The sequence below is a fragment of the Lycorma delicatula genome, chromosome 2 (genome assembly GCF_047948215.1).
Source record: "Lycorma delicatula isolate Av1 chromosome 2, ASM4794821v1, whole genome shotgun sequence".
In the NCBI taxonomy this organism is placed as follows: Eukaryota; Metazoa; Arthropoda; class Insecta; order Hemiptera; family Fulgoridae; genus Lycorma; species Lycorma delicatula.
The window spans coordinates 152,446,176-152,465,535 of NC_134456.1; the positions used below are offsets into that span (position 1 = coordinate 152,446,176).

At 29.9% G+C, this 19,360-nt stretch overlaps 2 protein-coding genes across 4 annotated transcripts in view; one reads left to right on the forward strand and one right to left on the reverse strand.

Moving 5' to 3' along the window:
- The window catches only part of LOC142319324 (delta(3,5)-Delta(2,4)-dienoyl-CoA isomerase, mitochondrial), a 70,438-nt gene extending 60,933 nt beyond the window's left edge, over positions 1-9,505 (forward strand). For all 3 annotated transcript variants that reach the window (XM_075356488.1, XM_075356489.1, XM_075356490.1), the window contains 3 exons: positions 1,705-1,858; positions 5,402-5,528; positions 9,217-9,505. In XM_075356488.1, the coding sequence (XP_075212603.1) occupies positions 1,705-1,858; positions 5,402-5,528; positions 9,217-9,315 (380 nt within the window). In that variant the 3' untranslated portion in view covers positions 9,316-9,505. The remainder of the gene's footprint in view (positions 1-1,704; positions 1,859-5,401; positions 5,529-9,216) is intronic.
- A 641-nt stretch (positions 9,506-10,146) lies between these two features.
- The window catches only part of LOC142319982 (dynein regulatory complex protein 8), a 30,498-nt gene continuing 21,284 nt past the window's right edge, over positions 10,147-19,360 (reverse strand). Inside the window, exon 5 of the mRNA XM_075357661.1 lies at positions 10,147-10,233. Within this exon, the coding sequence (XP_075213776.1) occupies positions 10,147-10,233 (87 nt within the window). The remainder of the gene's footprint in view (positions 10,234-19,360) is intronic.

Sequence of the window (19,360 nt, forward strand, 5' to 3'; positions counted from 1 at the left end):
CGAAACTAGTCAAAATGGATATTTCCGTTGAAATCTGAAAAGGACCACTGTAAGGATGCGTTGTAGAAGTGGAGGATTGACAAACCAGGCTTAGGCGCCTCTGTATCACGTGAGCTACAACCAGAATAACGCGTTAGAAAAAATTTCCGGAATCGCGACTGAACATTTTTTAGTGTAAAATATAGTATGAAACAATGAGCTGTACTGTCTCGCTGAGAGACCTTGAAAGGCGGTAAGTATCCATTCAAAAATTTGTTTTTTTCAGTTTGAGAACTACCATACCTACAATTCTGAAAAATTGCCATAATGCCGACAAAGATAAGGAGTCGAACAAAGCCGTTTGGCGTCCGGAATGCGCGTTTTTTTTTCGCGCGAGAGATACCCCCCTTTTCAATACATATATAAAATAGCTTGATAATTAATATTTTATTTATATTAATATCAGAAATATATATATGTATGACGCCCACTGGCGGAAGGAGGACAATTCCCTTTCCTTTCCAAATTATCCTACTCATCTCAAAAATAAAATAATGAAAGCTTTCTTTTTTTTTGTGCATGGTGTGTTCTGTTTCTATATTTCAGATATCACACCCATGATAGCCAACACAACACCACTGCGGCCACGCGGTCCCCGCAAACCCTTCCCAGACACATGTGTGTCTGGATGATTAATTATTTGATGTGTTTGAGTAATCCGCTCTTATTTCTTTGACAAAAGGGGATCGCCGCTCCCAAACTGCGATCGCGAATCATGTTTTACCCAAATTGTAAGTCCCCCCTTTTTCCTTTCCTTTCAAGAACGAAGAAGAGGGAACGAGCCCAGCAGCCACCAACAGCATAGAAGAACGAAGAAAGAAGAAACTTGCACTTTCCCCCATTCAGCCCTTCAGAGTCATGGGAACAGCAAGGTTAATGGCATGTAATTTTCATTACTGCTGAGTCTCAGAAAGTGTAGGCCAAAGAAGAACGAAGAGGTCATCTGAAGAAGGAAGACCCACTACGCGACCCGCCGTCACGGACTGGAGTCCGGAAAAAGAGCCCAGCCGAGAAGCAACGTGAAGGGGAGCCACTGAAGAAGTAGATGAAAATCTCCTTTATTCATACCTTAAAAAATTTGAGTACTTACAATTAATTAAATTAAATCAGCAATTGCGACTCCCTCCGGAGAAGGGGGTGCATTGCTCCCTTCAAACAATTAGGGCCCTGTTGTGGCGTATTCCTACAAGCCTATGAAGCACCAAAACGACTTCAGTGGACGGTCTGAAGGGGAATTACGTCAGGAGCACAGGTTTTAAAAGCCTAGTCTCCCGCGGTTGGACCCAGAAATGGGTTTGAGAACGCTGGTCCAAACGGATATGGAACACTATTCACAAATCCGTCCATAAAATATAACAAAACTTGAAACTTAGACCTGACATTAAAATAAACCCTTGAAACAAGCCCAATTAGCAGAATCATAGCAGCAAGGGACACTGTCCAGGCTCTGCGATTCGAAGGGAGAATTTGTGAAACTTCCGCCACTCTTGCGTTTCATTCCGTTCCAAATCTGAAAACCATAATTTTTTGTGATTACAATAGTTCCTTTACTTTGTACAAGGAACATTAAGTAGTTGATTTGTTACTGGCTGATTAAAAACAATTTTAACTTGAATCTGTACTAATCAGTGATAAATTTTATCAAATTGATGATGCTGTTTATAGGTATGGCAGCTGATGTTGGTACACTTCAGAGATTGCCACGATTAATAGGAAGTGCTAGTCTTGTTAATGAATTAGTTTTTACTGCTCGTAAATTACCATCAAATGAAGCTAAAGATTGTGGATTTATTGGACAAGTGTTTGCTGATAGAAACAGGTTTGTATTATTTGTTTTTTTTAGATTTATAGTTATAACAACACACACTGTCTTGTATGATTGATATATTTCTTTTATTCTTTATGTATGATGTATATTACTGTTATTTAATTTTATCCAAGTGGGCTATCATGAATATTAACACTGAACCATGTGATTAAATAAAGAATTTTTATTTTGGTTTGTTGTTCAGTGTTGTGAATAGTGTTGTAGATTTAAAAATTTTGATATGTATCAAGATTATTGAAGTAAATGAAAATAACTTATTTATTTATAAGAATTATTATTATTATATTATTGGTAAATTATTTATTTTTTAATAATGTTTTTATACTTTACGGAATAAAGAAGCTGTGCATTTTTTATGGAAACTTGGTAGATTGAATGATTCTAAATAAAGTCCAGCAGTTTGTAATGGTCTCAATTTGTTACATATTTCATATGGAATGGACATGTGATAGGTGTTCTCATGTTCTCATATTGGAAGAGTTCTTAGCATGCTGGCTGTGGTATTGGTTATATGTAATGTACTAGCATTTACATTGAGGAATCCTACTCTTCCCTCAATTTCCCTTTTGCATAGCAGATGTATGTTTCATCTATTATCTTTATTTATTTATTTTTGTCTTAGTAGTTCTAAAAATTAAATTCTGACATTAGAGGAATTAAATTCATGCCAGATCTAGGTGACCAGTACTATACCATTTGAATAAAAAATTCGCAGAGTTCTATCAATGACTGACAGATAGCATTAGAAGAGATGAAAATACTGCAGCCAAAGTTTTATTACATTTATAGTGAATATGAAATAAGTAGTCATGTAAGCAGAATATCTTATATGTCATTAAGTTTATGCTTACTGTTAAAACTCATTTGTTGCAATAATAGTTTTAATAATTTTTTTACTAGTAACATTTGCTTATACCACTAAAAGCCCATAAGAACAATGTTAAAAACTTCACGTTAATTTTATTATAATTTTTCTAACATAACTTCTATTTTTAACTGTTGGTATTTAAAACCCAGGTGAATATAACTGCTAGTTTTCACCATTCTTTCTCAATGATCAAGTATTTTTTAATTTTTATTAAGATTGAGGTAAAATAAAGAGTGTAAAACTCACAATCATAGAAATATACTTGTAAATAAAAGCAACAAACATCAAAAACAAAAATGTAACTTAATTTCATGGAATACCATACCTCTGCTATGTATGGACAAATAGTAATGTGTTCCTTGTTCTACTTCAGTTTTTATAATTTCTAAGAGTACAAGATGAAATACTGAAGAATATATCATTCATTATTAATTAATTCCAGTAAAACCTATACATGAGTATACTTGTAATCATTTAAAAAAAAAAAAAATATATATATATATATATACACAGTCATGGTAGACTAGTCTGTTTTTGCATAGCAAAAACACGGGACTGAAAGTAGCATTAAAAAAATAAAAAAAATTGATGACCATAGTACAAGAAAAAGGGCAATGTTCTTGTCAAACATTCGAATATAGTGTTAGCCTAGGCACACACTAATGACTTTTTGTCATGCTATTCTTGTTACCATGAACTACTTCATCCTTGTACAATGGCTCTCATCTTAAAAAATTGTAATTTTTAGTATCATTTGACATGGAGTTTGATGAGGCAGTCATATAATAAATATCAGGAAAAGTAATGAAAAAGCACTACTGGGTCATATCCATTGGGGAGGGAAAGGCTGTTAAAGGAAAACTTTCTCAAATGTTTCACAAATTATGATCCTATGCCAAGAAATTTATATTATGAGTATTGTTGAGAATTTCTATGATTTGCTGTGCAATTTGAGCCTTGTTATTACTTACCAAAACAAATATTCGGTCACAATTCCACCTGAATAGAGTGTTGCTAACTATAATATAAATTTTATTAAATTTTAAATAAAAAATATTTACAAGATTATTCCAAAAGTTGTAGCCTCAATAATTTATACAGTTATATTACTTTTATGTATGTTCCATTATGCAAATAATTTCTATAGTTTTAAAATTATTGCACATACATTAAACTACTAAAATTATTTACTACTTACTTTATTTTGATAGTTGTTATTGTAATAAGTGAGCTAAAATAAATCTGATAAAAAATTAATTAATGAAAAAACCCTGCCTAGTCTTCAGACTAAAAGTAAGTTCCTGTAAGATCCTATAATGTTGTAAAATAATAAGATTAAGTAATTTTACAAATTATTCCATGCTTTTATACTCTTTCATTTTTTAAAAACATTCAATTGATGTCAAATAGTTTCATAATTATTAATTTATCAAAAATTAATTGTCCATTTCATAAAACAATGAAATTAAAATTAATTTTTATCATGATACGTCTATAACAAGACACTATTCTGTACAGGGTCATACCCCTTCTAAAAGCTCCATAATTGTTTAAACCAAAAGTGCTGTTGGAGGAAAAAACTTTGCTCAGCTATTACATTATTTAGTGCGTAAACTTACATTCCAAGCCATGAACTTAACAGTGGTGACTATACAGTCATGTGACAATTGTTTCTGGTGGTGGTAGGCTTATGCTCAAAAAATTGTCATCACAGGAACTACTTAAATAGAAAATTAATAGATATATAAACTTTAGAATAACGTTTGAAGAATTTAAAAACTATTTTAAGATATCATTGTAGATTTTTTATCAAAAGTACATTCATGATTCTATTCAGTTTAAGAATTATTTCTACATAGTATCCACACTAAATGAATAATTTATAAAATAAGATTTGCTTAATTACACATGTCAATTTGGTTTTTTCGTACTGTTTCTATGAAGTCTCTTAAGATTTTATTTAAAAAGAAAAAATAATTTTAAGTTTTTGTTCCCCTTAGAGTAAATTTTCAGCAACTTATAGTAAAAAGTATTTATAAAACAATTGAAAAGTTTTACCTTGAATTAACTAGGCTTTGATAAATAATTTTAGGTTTTTTCTTATGTACATTCTGTACATCTATGGGATTACTAGATCCAGATAAAGGTCTACTATAGCTTTTCAATCAAACATAAAGCAATGGTTTGAATAAGATTATAACTTGTAAGATTAAGTAGTTTAATTTTTTATCAGAGGAGTGCATTGTGTACAATTGGCCATTAAGATTACAAAGATTTATTCATGAATTCACATTGAGTATTTTATATATTATTTATATAGTTGTAGCTTTTTTATGTTTGCAATATATATTTTTCTTAAAAATAAAATTGTATTGTTTAATGAAATCTGGAGTCCTGTTAATTAGAAATTAGCACCTTTTATGTTAGCTTCTAAAATTAGGCAAATTATGCTTGTTTTACAAACATTGACTCAAGGAAGTATGTCATGTAATCCAACAAACAAAGCTTCCAGTCAAAAAATTTAAAAGGTTGTTATTAGTTGTCATTAAACTGTTCAGTGCATTCTCAATATCCAAATATGCACCGGCCTCACCAAAGCCTGATGTGATTACACTTCAGTTCTAATTTTAATCATTTGAAGAAAAACACTTTTGTTCTTTTTACAGCATGTTGCAGAGTACTATTGATTTAGCTGCAAAAGTAGCTGAAAAGAGTCCTCTAGCTGTACAGGGAAGTAAATTGAGTCTTATATATTCTCGGGATCACACCGTTCAAGAAGGATTAGATCATATTGTAAGTTAACATTAACTTTTTTTTGAGATACTTTTTTATTATGCATTATCAATTATTAACTAATATTTGTATGTGCATCAGTACGTATATTGGAACATATATTTCACATATTACCGTAACTGATCTAGCTTTGTTTTCACCTGCTACATTCATAAATTCCTTAAAACCCATTTTTTTTTTTCAGTTTTAGGATTGTATTCACTTATATATTTAAGTGCTCATTAAACTTATGTTACATTTCTTAACTTATAGTAACAAAAAATAAAAATTAATAAAAAAATTCTAGCCAACTGTTTTGTGTAACAATAACCTGAATATGCTGAAACAGATTTAAATTAAAAATCTGCCATAAAACTTATTTAATCTACTCATCAACATCTTTCTTTTTATACATTAAGCCTTTACCTTGGTTATGTATAGAGACACAATTATTTAAAAAAAGAATTCTGTGATGGCCTGTCTCCAGTTTTACTTAAAAAAACTTTTCATCTCAAAATTTATCACCTTATTTAATTAACTACCAACCTATTTCACATAATTCTTGGAAAAGAAAACTGATCTAACTCCCATATTAACATAAAAATTAAGTAAAGTTGAGCACAGATAGTCACCATTCATTAATAACATGTGCTTTTAACTTCTTCGTAGATCTTTGATGTCAGGAATGGTGATCAGCTGTAAAAGTTTCATTAAATTTTACCTTATTAAATTGAGAAAAACTTAAAACAAATGGGTATAATTTTTTCTTATTTAGATGTAAATATTGTTTGCAAAAGTATTGCCTGTGAAAGATTGTTTTCAAAAGTTGCCACTAGCCAGCACCACTTAATGAAACATGCTTTGTACCCTGGTTGGTGTGGTATTAAAAAACACCTTACACAAGAAAACTATCAGTCTGTTATTACTTTGAGTAAATAAGTTAGTTTTTCCTTCAATTTAGTTACAGGTGTTAGTTCTTTTCTTCCAAATTATTCAACTTCCACATACTTTTCTTATTTATTACTCAAGTGTTTCTTACTTTTAAATTATTTCTTACTTCAATTAAAGAATATACACTTGAGTAAGAAATAGGAAAAGTATGTGTAGTTGAATAATTTGTAAATAAAAGAAATATACCTGTAACTAAATTGAAGGAAACCAATGTAAACAACTAACTTATTTACTCAAAGTAATATCAGACTGATAGTTTGCTTGTGTAAGGTGTTTTTATACCACACCAACCAGGGTACAAAGCATGTTTCAAATTGAAATAAATCAATTAAAATCATTATTTTCAGTTTGTTTTGCATGTCATTAGAGTTTGTCATTAACGTCCTCCTTGGTTTGGATTAATTATTCTAAACATTTAGTTATTTTCTGATTCATTGAAATAAATAAAAGTCCTTACTTAGTTTATATTTCAAAAAATGTTTATTATAATCTTTAAACTTATACTTATTAAATATTATTGTAAATTAATTAGTTGTGCATTAACAAAGTGAAAATTTTGAGTCTCTGAAGAGAGAAATTAAACTGAACAGTGCAGAACTAGATGCATTGTTACATTAGTAATATAAAATATCAGCTGTTAAAGCCAGCTGAATAGACAACTGTATTTAATTTACAATGAGTAACTAGACAGTTGTTTTATTTTTACAAATAAAAAGGAGGAAAGAAAACACAGTTATAAACACTATTGTTATACAGAATTTTGAAAATACAAAATTGTGAACCCACAGAAAATTAATAAAATTTAATTTATAATTACTTTGTATCTGCATTGAAATCAATTTTTTATACATTTAATTTTATTTTTATGTGAAATTAATAAGTAATAATTCAAAAAGTATGGTGATGGTTATATTAATATAAAACATTACTTTTGTAAAAGAACTGAAGTTGCTTATTTTTCTTTTAATTTTCTTAATTTTCTAATTAAAACATCGCAAAAGAATGACAACATTCTTTCATTCTGTCCGTGTTGCTTGCAACATTGAGATCATAAGGAAGTTTTCATAAAAAAAAACTTCCTTTGATTATCTGCTTCAATATTCTAATTTGTGTTGACTTCAATTTCAGTTTCTCTCATCATTGCATCATTATAATATCAAATTAAGTAAAGTAGTACTGTCATATTATATTATGATTTACAAATAATAAAGCCATCCAAGCTAAGTTGTGATTTATTTTTTATATTTATAATTAGACAGAATTATCTTCCACTAAATTGTGACATAAGAATAGTTAATATTATTAAAAACGCTCTTTTATACCTAATTTTTTCAAGATTTCCATTCGTTAATGAACTCTAGTCAACCTGTAAAAAAAAAGTATTTTTTATGAATTAAACCAGTTATTAGTTTGTACCAGTTTATTAGTTATTAAATAGGCAAGCCTCATGCTGCAATGAGTTTAGCTGGGCCTGATTAATCTCCTGCAGTACAACAGGAATATAAGTAGATTGAAGACATAAGTAAGTCTTTGCAGTTACAGTGCGTGCACCTGCTACACAACTACCAAATCCTTTCTAAATATAAACAATTAAGAAAAATATATATATATAACTTACAATTAATGAGATAAGTTGAATATGACTTGGAAGTTAATTTATTAAAAAGCAAATGTGCTGCTTATTTTATTATTTGATTTATATTATAATATTAATTTAAAATATCAAAATAGCTTTTGCAATAAAAACCTGAAAAATACCTTACTGCACATCATGATTTTCACTACTAAATTTCATGCATTTCAAAACATTTTCAAAAAACAAAAAACTTTTGGTAGTTACAATTAACTTAAACTAGGATGACAAAAGTTATTCTCTATCAGGTTTTTGTTAGTGCAAATTCTGTTAATGTGTTGTATAGTTTTATTTTTCATAAAGAGTACATTTAATCAAGTTTATTTTATTTTTCATGGTGCATAATAGTAATATTTTAGTAGTAGTAGTAATATTTTCTGTTAACGTGTATTCATATTTCAACGTGTATTCATATTTCTTAATTGCATAGAACTGAAAATAGTGTACCTCATATTAAAAAGAATTTGATGTTAAAAAATAATATGTCTTTTTTCATTATTAAAATAAAAATGCATTACACTTTATTTTTTATTGATTCACTTCATACAGCATTCCTTTTATTTATTTTCTTTTTCGTTATTTTTGTGTTATACATTACATTATTGTCATTATTTATCTGACTTAACACAAAAATAACGAAAAAGAAAATAAATAAAAGGAATGCTGTATGAAGTGAATGAATAAAAAATAAAGTGTAATGCATTTGTTTTTTAATAATGAAAAAAGAAAACTAATAATAAAAACTAAAAACACATCCAGTATAGAAAGCCTGCCAACATGGTGAAAATAATCACCTTACACCACCTGTTACAAACAAATGGCTTGTTTTTACCAAAGAGTTTCTACTTTATTAAACTTTTCAAATTTTGTTACAGTAATTTCTTTCATTAAAATTATGCATATAAAAAAATAATAAACTTTTAATTCAGATTTCATTATTTTTACACTTGTAAGAAACATTATTTGATCATCAAACTTCCTCTCATGGCAGGAGAATGTATATATTATAAAAAAATTTTCATATACACAATTCTGTTAATTGAGAAAAATATTTATTGGTAAAGATAATTTTAGTAGACAGTTAATTTTTTTTTAATTTAGTAGATTTCTTTCATTTGATTTCAGGCTCTTTGGAATCAAACAATGTTACAAAGTGAAGATTTTATGAATGCATCTGTAGCACAAGCCACAAAAAGTCCACCTCCACAATTTTCCAAACTTTAATTATTGGTAATAACAAATTTTTTAGCCAAAAGACTTCATTTGTTATTTTTATAAATGTGTGGAATTTTATATCTATATATATTTTTATTATGCCTTTTATTTTTTATTTTTGGAAAAATTTCTGTCATTTAATAAAATGTTATATTCATTGGAGTGGTATAAATGGTATGTAATATAAAATCGAAGTGAATGCTTGTTTGTCTTTTTTGTTTATTATACCTGATTAGAAAGGTTTTTTTATATTGATTGGTATTTGATAAAAAAAATTGATTGAAGACAAAATATATATTTATATAAGAAAAATAGTTGTTCAGTTTTTATTTTTAAAATTTAAAAGACTGCCTCACATGAAGGTGAACATTTACTACATTGTAATTGGTGGCTCTGACAGTAACATTTCTGAAGGTCAAAAGTATCAGGTTCATTTCCCTGTAAGAGGCTTGATTTTAATTCAGCATACAATTATCCGTTAATTAGATATCTCATTTTGTCTCTAAATTTTTTCCAGTTCTTATAATATAGAACTGCATAATTTAAATTTAAAAATAATATCTATAGACTACATTAAAATTGCAAAATGTTGAATGAAGTTTTTTTTTATTTGAATATAAACATTTTATAAAACAGTCTATACTAAAACACAATCTTGTGTAATCAGTTTCAAAACACTGTTGTAAGATACAAAGAATTTCAACAGTGAACATAGTATGAAATAAAGTGCACTCATTTTAAGTCTTAATCGCTTTGATTGTATGAAAGATGATACAAAAAGTAAATAATTTCTTATATATTCCAGTTTTGATACAGATTTAAAAAATTAAATTTAATCATTTATAGTAGGCCTTCTCCTATTTTCCTTTTAACTTCTTTTACTTCAGCTGGGGGTATTAAACTATATATATTTGGTTTAACATTAACCTGTAAACCAAGATTTGTTACTAAAAAATAATGTGCATATTTTATAAGTATTATTTATAATGAATGAATTTATCTCAATTTGTAAGCTTTGCTCATTTATTGTATTGGTAGTTCATTTCGGGGTAAATAAAAAAAAATTGTCCAATCAATCCTAACAAAATTTTTACCCATGTTTCTTGGCATATCTGAGAAAGGTTTTAAAATATATTTCAGAAAAAAAAATTATATATATTATTTTTTTTATATATATATATATATATATATATATATATATATATATATATATATATACACACACGAGGTGCTACTCAAAGGTTCAGGGAATTTAAATTTTGCATGCTTCCATTGCTGGTACGACCTGCTGCTGCTATGTGACTAACAGTACTCTTTGTGAATCAGTGTTCCAACAGCTGTGACGGTGAGAGGCTGCATTGTTGACTAAATGGCAGATTTTAAAGAGCAAAGAACCTACGTCAAATTTTGCTTTATGCTTAAAAAAACTGGTGCAGAAACCCATTGCATCCTTGTGAAAGCATTTGGTAACAATGCTATGAGTAAAGGTAAAACGTTTTTGTGGTACAAACGATTCAAAGATGGACGAACGACAGTCAATGACGATGAGTGCTCAGGAAGCGCAACACCGGAAAATATCGCAAAGGTCCAAGAGGCTATTGTTGCAGATCGTAGACAAACAATCCATGATGTTTGTGCAATTGTACAAATGTCATACGGGTCCGTTCAACACATCTTGTCGGACAATTTGAACTTGAGACGCATTGCTGCAAAATTCATAACAAGACTGTTGAACAACGACCAGAAACAGAATCGCATAGCTGTCTGTAGTGAATTGAAAAATTCAGCAAGAGATGACCCTAACTTCATCTCCAACATTATAACCAGTGATGAGACATGGATATACGGGTGTGACCCTGAAACTAAGCAGCAGTTGTCGCAGTGGAAGTTGCCAAGTTCACAGCAACATGAAGTCCATGATGATTGTTTTTTTTCGACATCAAAGGCATTATCCATAAGGAATTTGTTCCTCTTGGTCAAACTATCAATGGGATGATGTTCTATTGTGAAGTTTTGAAGCGGTTACGTGAAAGCATTTGGCGCAAACGTTCAGATCTGTGGAGTAACAACAGCTGGGTTCTGCACCATGACAACACACCTGCGCACACATTGCTAGCCATTCGGAATTCTTGGCTTCCAAAAAGACGGTAGTGATTCTCCACCCACCCTATTCACCTGACCTTGCCCCCCGTGCGACTTTTTTCTCTTTCTGAAAATAAAATTTCAGTTGAAAAGCGGTCGTTTTAACACAATTGAGGAGATTCAGGAAGAAACGCAGAACGTGCTTCGAACACTTACACCTGCAGACTTCCAGGGATGCATGGAATCATGGGAAAAATGCTGGGATCACTGTATCAATGCCAAAGGGAATTACTTTGAAGGAGACAGTGGAAATTATAAGTTATGTTAAGCTATTTTATTTTTATGGGAAAATTCCCCTTTTGGGTAGCAACTCGTATATGCCCACGAGTATATATGCAGTAGTGGAGATTTGCCGGTTGAAACACAAATTGTGAACTGTGAGTGTCTATCACTGTGTGAACTGAATGATTTGAATCTAAAAACCAATTTTAGATTTTTCTAATATCTTAGTAACAAATTAAGAAATCAACCTGGTTTTTGGTGACTGTAATCTTCATGTTAATAAACCAATTTCTAGATTTTTGAAATTTGACCTTGAAGGGGGATGAAGAAAGGTAAAAAAATTTGAACAATGATTGTAAATTTTCCCAATTCCAACTATAGTAAATGAAATATTCAGTAGATTTGGAAAACATAAAATAAAAAGATTCCCCGCTATGGAAAACACAAGTAACAATGTAGCAAAGCTGCAACAGAGAGCTAGTTGTAATATATACACATAAAGCAGAATTTCTCAACTAGGGGATCACAAAATTATTCTACAACTTTACATGTAAACAATAATGAAATAATTTTTTTTTTTAAATCATTTCTTGTAAACATTTTACTTACATTTATGTGCACTTGTAAAAAAATTAATTACAAGATTGTTCACTTTGTTTTTCATTTAAAAGTTTCTCCACATATGGATCTATGTTAAAAACATACAAAAGCAAATTGTTTTCATGTGATAAAAGATGATTTCTTTATTTAGTTTTTAGTGAAACCATAGGCAAAAAACCCTTTTCACCGAGGTAAGTGGTGAAAGGGATTAAAATTTTCACTGCTTCTGTGACTAAATTTCCATATTCACTTCAATGAGCAAGCCAAAACATATATAAATCATTAGATGTAAATTGTAGTTGTAATGTTTTATTAGCAAACATTTCAATGAGCTGGTCGTGAATCTCAACTGGTAACTTAACAGCTGCAATGTTCTTCTCAAACTGAATTTTTAGTTCATGCAAATCCATCTTTGCAATCCATAGCATGAAGATGCTAGTATATGCACACTGTGATGCAGAATGTGTGATCAAAATTTTTCTCAGAGTAAAATCAAATTTTTTTTTTGCTTTGAAGGTAAATAATCCAGATATCAAGCTTCTTAATGAAAGCATGAGCTTTGATATTAATAAAGTGTTTTTATCATGTCATTGTAAATTCAAGTCATTTAAATGCAAAAATACATCAGCAACAGATACTAATTATTCTATAAAAACATTGAGAATGACATTTATCTTGAAAAAATATTATTAATTCATCTCTTAATTCCCATAACTGGATTAACACTTTCTTCCACCCCACGATAACCATCTGATTTTTATAGGAAAAGAAAAGAGTTTTTTTTTGCCCATTACATTGCATAATTCCCTATTTTGTAATGGTTGTATTTTAATATAAGACATTTTTACAGCTTTATAAAGAATTTGTTTCTAATTTTCTGGCATTTTTTGTTGTGAGAGCATATCTATACTAAGACATGTATGTTAAAAAACAATTAAAAAATTTTTTTTACCACCTTACCAGCAAAAAGGATATAAAAAGTTAAAATGAGAATACAGTCATGACTGTTTGAATGTCAAGAGTATACTGACAACATTCTCATTTTAATTTTTGACTTAATATTTTTAATCTCCTGATGATGGTTTGAAAAAACAAAAAAATCTTGAGAAAATACATCTTTTTTGCTGGTAACATGGTTAAAAAAATTTTTTTTATTATTTTTTTGTTATTAAAATATATCAGCGGAGACCATCTTTAAGAAATTTATAAAGAGTATGGCTTATTCTCACAGTGAAGGGACCTGAAATTCTCAAGTTCAGTCACTTCTTTCTCACATTCTCAGAACGGCGTCCAATGATCTCTAATGTTAGTGACTGTTGACTCTACCCTGCAGATAGAAAATCACAGTGAGAAATTTGATGTCAAAACACTGAAAACATCACCTTTTTGTTTGAATGACTTTTTCAATCTCTGTAACAATTTTGTGACCCCACACCTATGCCTCATCACTGATTATTATTGATGACAACAAGATTTCATTACCATTTGCACAATTCAAGAGGTCTTGACAGATCACTAAACAACTGTTGTTCTGCTCTTGTGTCAATTGTTTCGGAACAATTTTGGCAGTGACACAATGACACTAATTTTTTGATGGCCTTCCTGGACAAGTTTAGACTTCAGTAAATTCTCAACCACTATTAAAAGCCTGAACCATTCATAGTATAGTTGCAGCTATACAGGAGTAAGCCTCTTGAATTATTTGTGTGTTTCAGTAAAACTTTTTCCAAGTTTATTACGAAATTTTAGTGCAATCCTTGTCAGTGTAAGTGTCATTGTAAAAATTGCCAAAGCACCAAACAACTACTACTTTAAGTGAAGGTTGTGAACAGACACACGCTTGTATACACAGGGCTCAATTGTTCCAAAGAAGAAACAAGCTACATCAGACTCTGGTAAAGTTTTTATTTCAGTTACCTTGTAATTGAGACATAAAATGTAATATCTATTTATTACAACAAATATGTCGTGACTGGGCGATGATAACACTTCAGTGTTTTTTACCCAGAACAAAAAAAAACCTTAAAATAAAGTTTACTGTACTTTATTAAAAAGAAAAAAATTATTACTTTTACAAATGTATTAATGTTATGCTAATATTAATATTTGTTTTTATTGTGCTCTTGTCCATGATGGTCAATGTTGATTACGTAAAATTCAAACTTTTTTTTTGATACATTAAACTAAATTGAATAATAAAATGTTTTTAAAATTCTTAATTCAAAATGCTTCAAATTGAAAATGTTCTTAAGGAAGATTTTAACAACATTTTTATTATAGAATTTAGTTCAGTGCGTCATTACAAAAATTTTAATTTCAAATTATTACATAAATATGACTGAATCACAAAAGCTCATTTCTGATTAACAAGTTAAGTGTAATAGTTATATAGATTTTAATACTATCAAGTACTCACTTCAAGCAAAGAGCATGGTATTGGAGGGAACAAGTACAAATATACTAATTTTATGATAGCTTAGAGTCTGGGATTGATTTCAAAATTCGTAAACACCTTTTCGTCAAAGCACTTTAAGGTAAATTTCTGAATTCACACCTCCACATGGTCCAGATGGATAGTCATAAGAGGTTTGGCAACTCTTATGATGAACTAAGTTTAAATCAACCTTTCCAGTTCACAACTGGAATTTTAACTTTGGACATAAAAATTCCACAAATCAAGTATGACAACTCTGACATTCAAAAAAGGGAAAGTTTTCTACAGAAAATTCTACCGGTTGATCCATACAGAGATCAAAAAAGTTGCCACTTTATATGGTAGGGCAACACTTGAAAACTTGGATGATCAGAGCATCTAGAAACTCACATAAAAGTCCCACCAAAATCTAATAAAATAAACTACAACAAAAGTTCATACTTTGAACAATGTTAATTTCTCTAAGACAATCAGGAAAACTGAAAATCCTTACAGATATGTGTGACAAAGAGAAAATCCTGATCATGACCTTGCAAGAAATGACAACCACTGATAGAACTTAATAGACTCAGAAAAAGAGGTACAAGAATTCTGGAAAATCATAGATAAAATGATTGTTAATATTCCTATGAATTACATCAAGATATTACTCTGAGATTTCAATGCACAACTTGGCCAGGAAAAAATACGGAGATGCAATTGGAAAATGGCCAGCACAAAAAAGAACAAACAAAAATGGTATTAAAAATATTGAATTGAGCAGAAATAACAATTTAATTTCCTAATAAGACATATTTTAAACACCTTCCACATAAATTAAAAACCTAGAAATATCTCAATTATAAAAAGGGCAAATATTAGTTAGATCATGTTTTCATGGATAAAAATTATCATAAAGAAATCCAGAATGTAAAAGTTTTGAGAGGAACTGACTCAGATTCTGACCATAAAATTGTCAAAATAAAAATTAAACTAATCCCAGTTAAAAAGAAAAGACTAAATAAAAAGAATAAAAGAGATTTTGACTCTGCAATTAATACCAAAAATTTATGCAAGCTGATCCTAAAATTGAAATTCATCGCAAAAGAACTTGCACCATATAAACCTAAAAAGAAACATGCTTGGTGGAACACAGACTGTAATTCAACAGTTGAAAAAGTCCAAAGAAAAAGTTAATCAAAATAAGAAAAATCACCAGAAAAATAATTCATAACGCTAAAGATTTTATTACGAAAATATGCTGGACCAAATACAAGAGGAATTTAACAAGTGTAAAACTTGTGATTATTATCAAACCTTTGGGAAATATCTGAAAAAATATAATTCACCAACATTGGTATTGAAACATTAGCAAGGAAAACTAACTCATTATTTAGAGAATGTAGAAATACTGGCCAAATCTTTCAGTAAATTATTAAACTACAAAGATCCAAGAGAGTTGCTGGAAGTGGAAGTTAACATGAAAATCCTATCAAACCGACTGACATTGACTGCCAACATTCCAAGAATTGATTTCTTTTTTTCAAAGCAGTAAAAGAAATCTTCACCACAAGTTTTGTGGTGAAGTTAAGATCAGGTATTCGCAGATGTAAAAATGCAGGTCAGAATTCTTTTATAAACTTCCAGAGCATTGGACAACAGAAATCATACATCCACTCTTCAAGAAAGTCGATAAAACTGATCCAGACAGTTACAGATAAATTACTCTGTTAGATTGTACTTATAAAATCTTGTCACAAATAATTCCTAACAAAATTAAGAATACTTTAGAACCGCAACTAAAGGAATATCAAGGCAGTTTTCATCCATGTAGAAGTTGCCATAACGTTTATAGATTTCAGAAAAGCATATGACTGTGTTCATAGAGGACTCTACTAAAAATAATAAGGAATTGCGGCTTACATCCAAAACTGGTCAACATTATTGGGCTGATGTTAAAAACTGGTTTAAGGGACAAGGTGATGGTCCTTCACATTATTTATCATTGTCCTTGATTTCATCATGAAAAGGTGACTGAAAATTCACCAAAAATAAGTATCAAGCAAGCCCTATTAGATTTAGCCCTATTAGCAAAAGATATAGAAGAAGTTAAAAATCAAATAAGTTTAGAGAAAATTTCAGGAAGAATCAGGCATAAAATATCATATGAGAAGACAGAAATAATGGTATTACATCCATTATGTATTAATAAAATCCAAATTATTCATCAAAATATAAAAATTATACAAAAATGTAAATATCTAGGTGAAATAATAGATAATAAACAAGAGAGAATTTCTCTTGTATGAGTAATAATAGAACACTTAAAATGAGAAATGCCCTAGATTTAACTAAATACACTTATTACAAAAAATGTCTTTCGACAAATGCAAAAATGAAACATTACAGAACTGATATATTGAACGCTATATGTTGAACTATAGAACGCTATATGCCTGTGAAACCCTAATCCGAATCAAAATTTAAGGGAAAAGTGATCAGACAATTAAAATCTAACGTTGGATCATCAGAACCTACTTCAATAAAAATTACAAAAAGGATGATGTCTGAAGAATTCCCACAAATGAAACTGTTTATAAAAATGTTTTGGAACCAATGATCATTTTATGAAAAAGCACAGAATTTCCCATTTTTCCACATCTTGAGATTGTCATAGAATAGGTTATTAAAATAATTTATTACCAGAGGGTTTAGTGTGAAATCTGGCGGAAGATATACCACGGGAATTAAAGACGATCTAGAAAAGATTCGACTGAGGATTGGGGATGCAACAGATAAACCAAAGTTAAAAGAATTTCTAGTCACAAAATGTTTTAAAATGGATAAAGTTATTTAAATTGTGCAGTTAACAGATGAAGAATGAAAATTTAGATCTTGAAAATATGAAGAAATATTGGTAAATACAACAAACCAATAAACTCCAAAGAAAACGAACCAGAAAATTGACTAAAGTGATCCAGTGAGGTTAAACAAGCATTAAAAATAAATGAGCTTAGAAATTGGACTTCTACTATATCTTCCACTATTCCAAAATCCAATTTAAAGCAGAAGGCCCATCGTTCCTAGATTGAATGCAGCATTATCAGAAATTTTTCTTGAGCAAAAAACTACTGATTAACTGTCGTTATGTGACTGAATATAATCATGGTTTAACTCCTACTTTTTCTGCATTCTTTAGAGAACTAATAATAGATAAAAAAACATGTAAGCAGTTGTATGATCTACACATGTTGTGTAGTACAACCTGTACACAGTAATCAGCAGTAACGCTTGCAGCTGCTAGTTAACAATAAAATGATCTAACTATGAAGTTTTGTTCTGTAATATTTCCTCCAACACACGTTATTTTCAGAAACTCTTTCTTATCATTTCTTAACTCTTTCTTTAATCAATTTATAAAATAAATTTCTGTCATTCTGCTGAAACATTCAAATGCTTGGTTCAATAGTCAAAATTCTTCCATTAATTGTGTGAACACAGAAATTGAAAGTATAACAACATAACACCATTGTCATAATGTAAGTAGCTTCAAGTTATTTTGAGGATTGAAAATCAGTTACAGTCAATACCTAAGTCAGATGTTGTAGCAGACATGGACTACAGTAAGAATAAAGCAAAGCAGCAAAAATGGATAATACCATATGTACTAAAATAAATATTGGGGTTTAAAAGCTCTGTAATATTCTGTAAATTTCATATATATTGAGTAATTATACATGAAATGAAAGAGCAACTCATAACATTTTAGCTGTTCGCAAGCTCATAAACTGTTTCCTGTACCTTTCGCTTGAAAGAACTAGTAGCAAAGATGGTGACCCCCCAACAGAAAGCATTCAGTGGTGAATCAACATTTCATGTTAACAGAAAAGTAAACACCCGTAATGTGCTTATCTGGAATCAGAAAATCCTCACAGAATATTGCACTGTGGCTGAGACTCCCCAAAACTAAATGTTTTTTGTGCCATATTCTAATGGCAAGTTTATGGGCCATTCTTTTTTGCAGAAGCAAATCTGTTTGGAATGAACTACCTTGATATGCTGCAACTATGGCTCTTTTCTCAACTGCAATATGAACCACATATGTTATTTGGCAACAAGATGGTGTACCTCCTCACTGGCATAACACTGTACGTGATTGATTGAATGAATTTCTTTCTGACAAATTGTGAGTTGGTCACTGGGGACCAATGGGGCTTGTTTGCTGTGGCCTAAATGTTTGCCTAATCTGTCCCCATGTGATGTTTTTTCTTTGGGGGTTTATAAAGGATCAAGTGTACATGCCACATTACCGGCTGACCTATGCAACTTGAGACATAAGATTGAAGCAGCTGTTGCATCAGTTACTCCAAACTTGCTGATTAAAGTATGGGATGAACTCTCCTATCGGCTGGATGTGTGCCGTGTTATAAATGGTGCTCACATTGAACACTTATAGGAAAACCTGTTTGAGCTGTTCTTTCATTTGATATATAATTTATCAGTGGAAGTAAAACTTAATAAATATTAAATAACTTTAAAATCCTGATATTCATTTTGAAACACTCTGTATAATTAAAAATAATTGTAAAACTAATATGACAAGAATGAAGGAAAAAATAGATAGCTGTACACATGCTTTACTCAATACAGTGGAAAAAAGTAACCAAAAAAATTAAT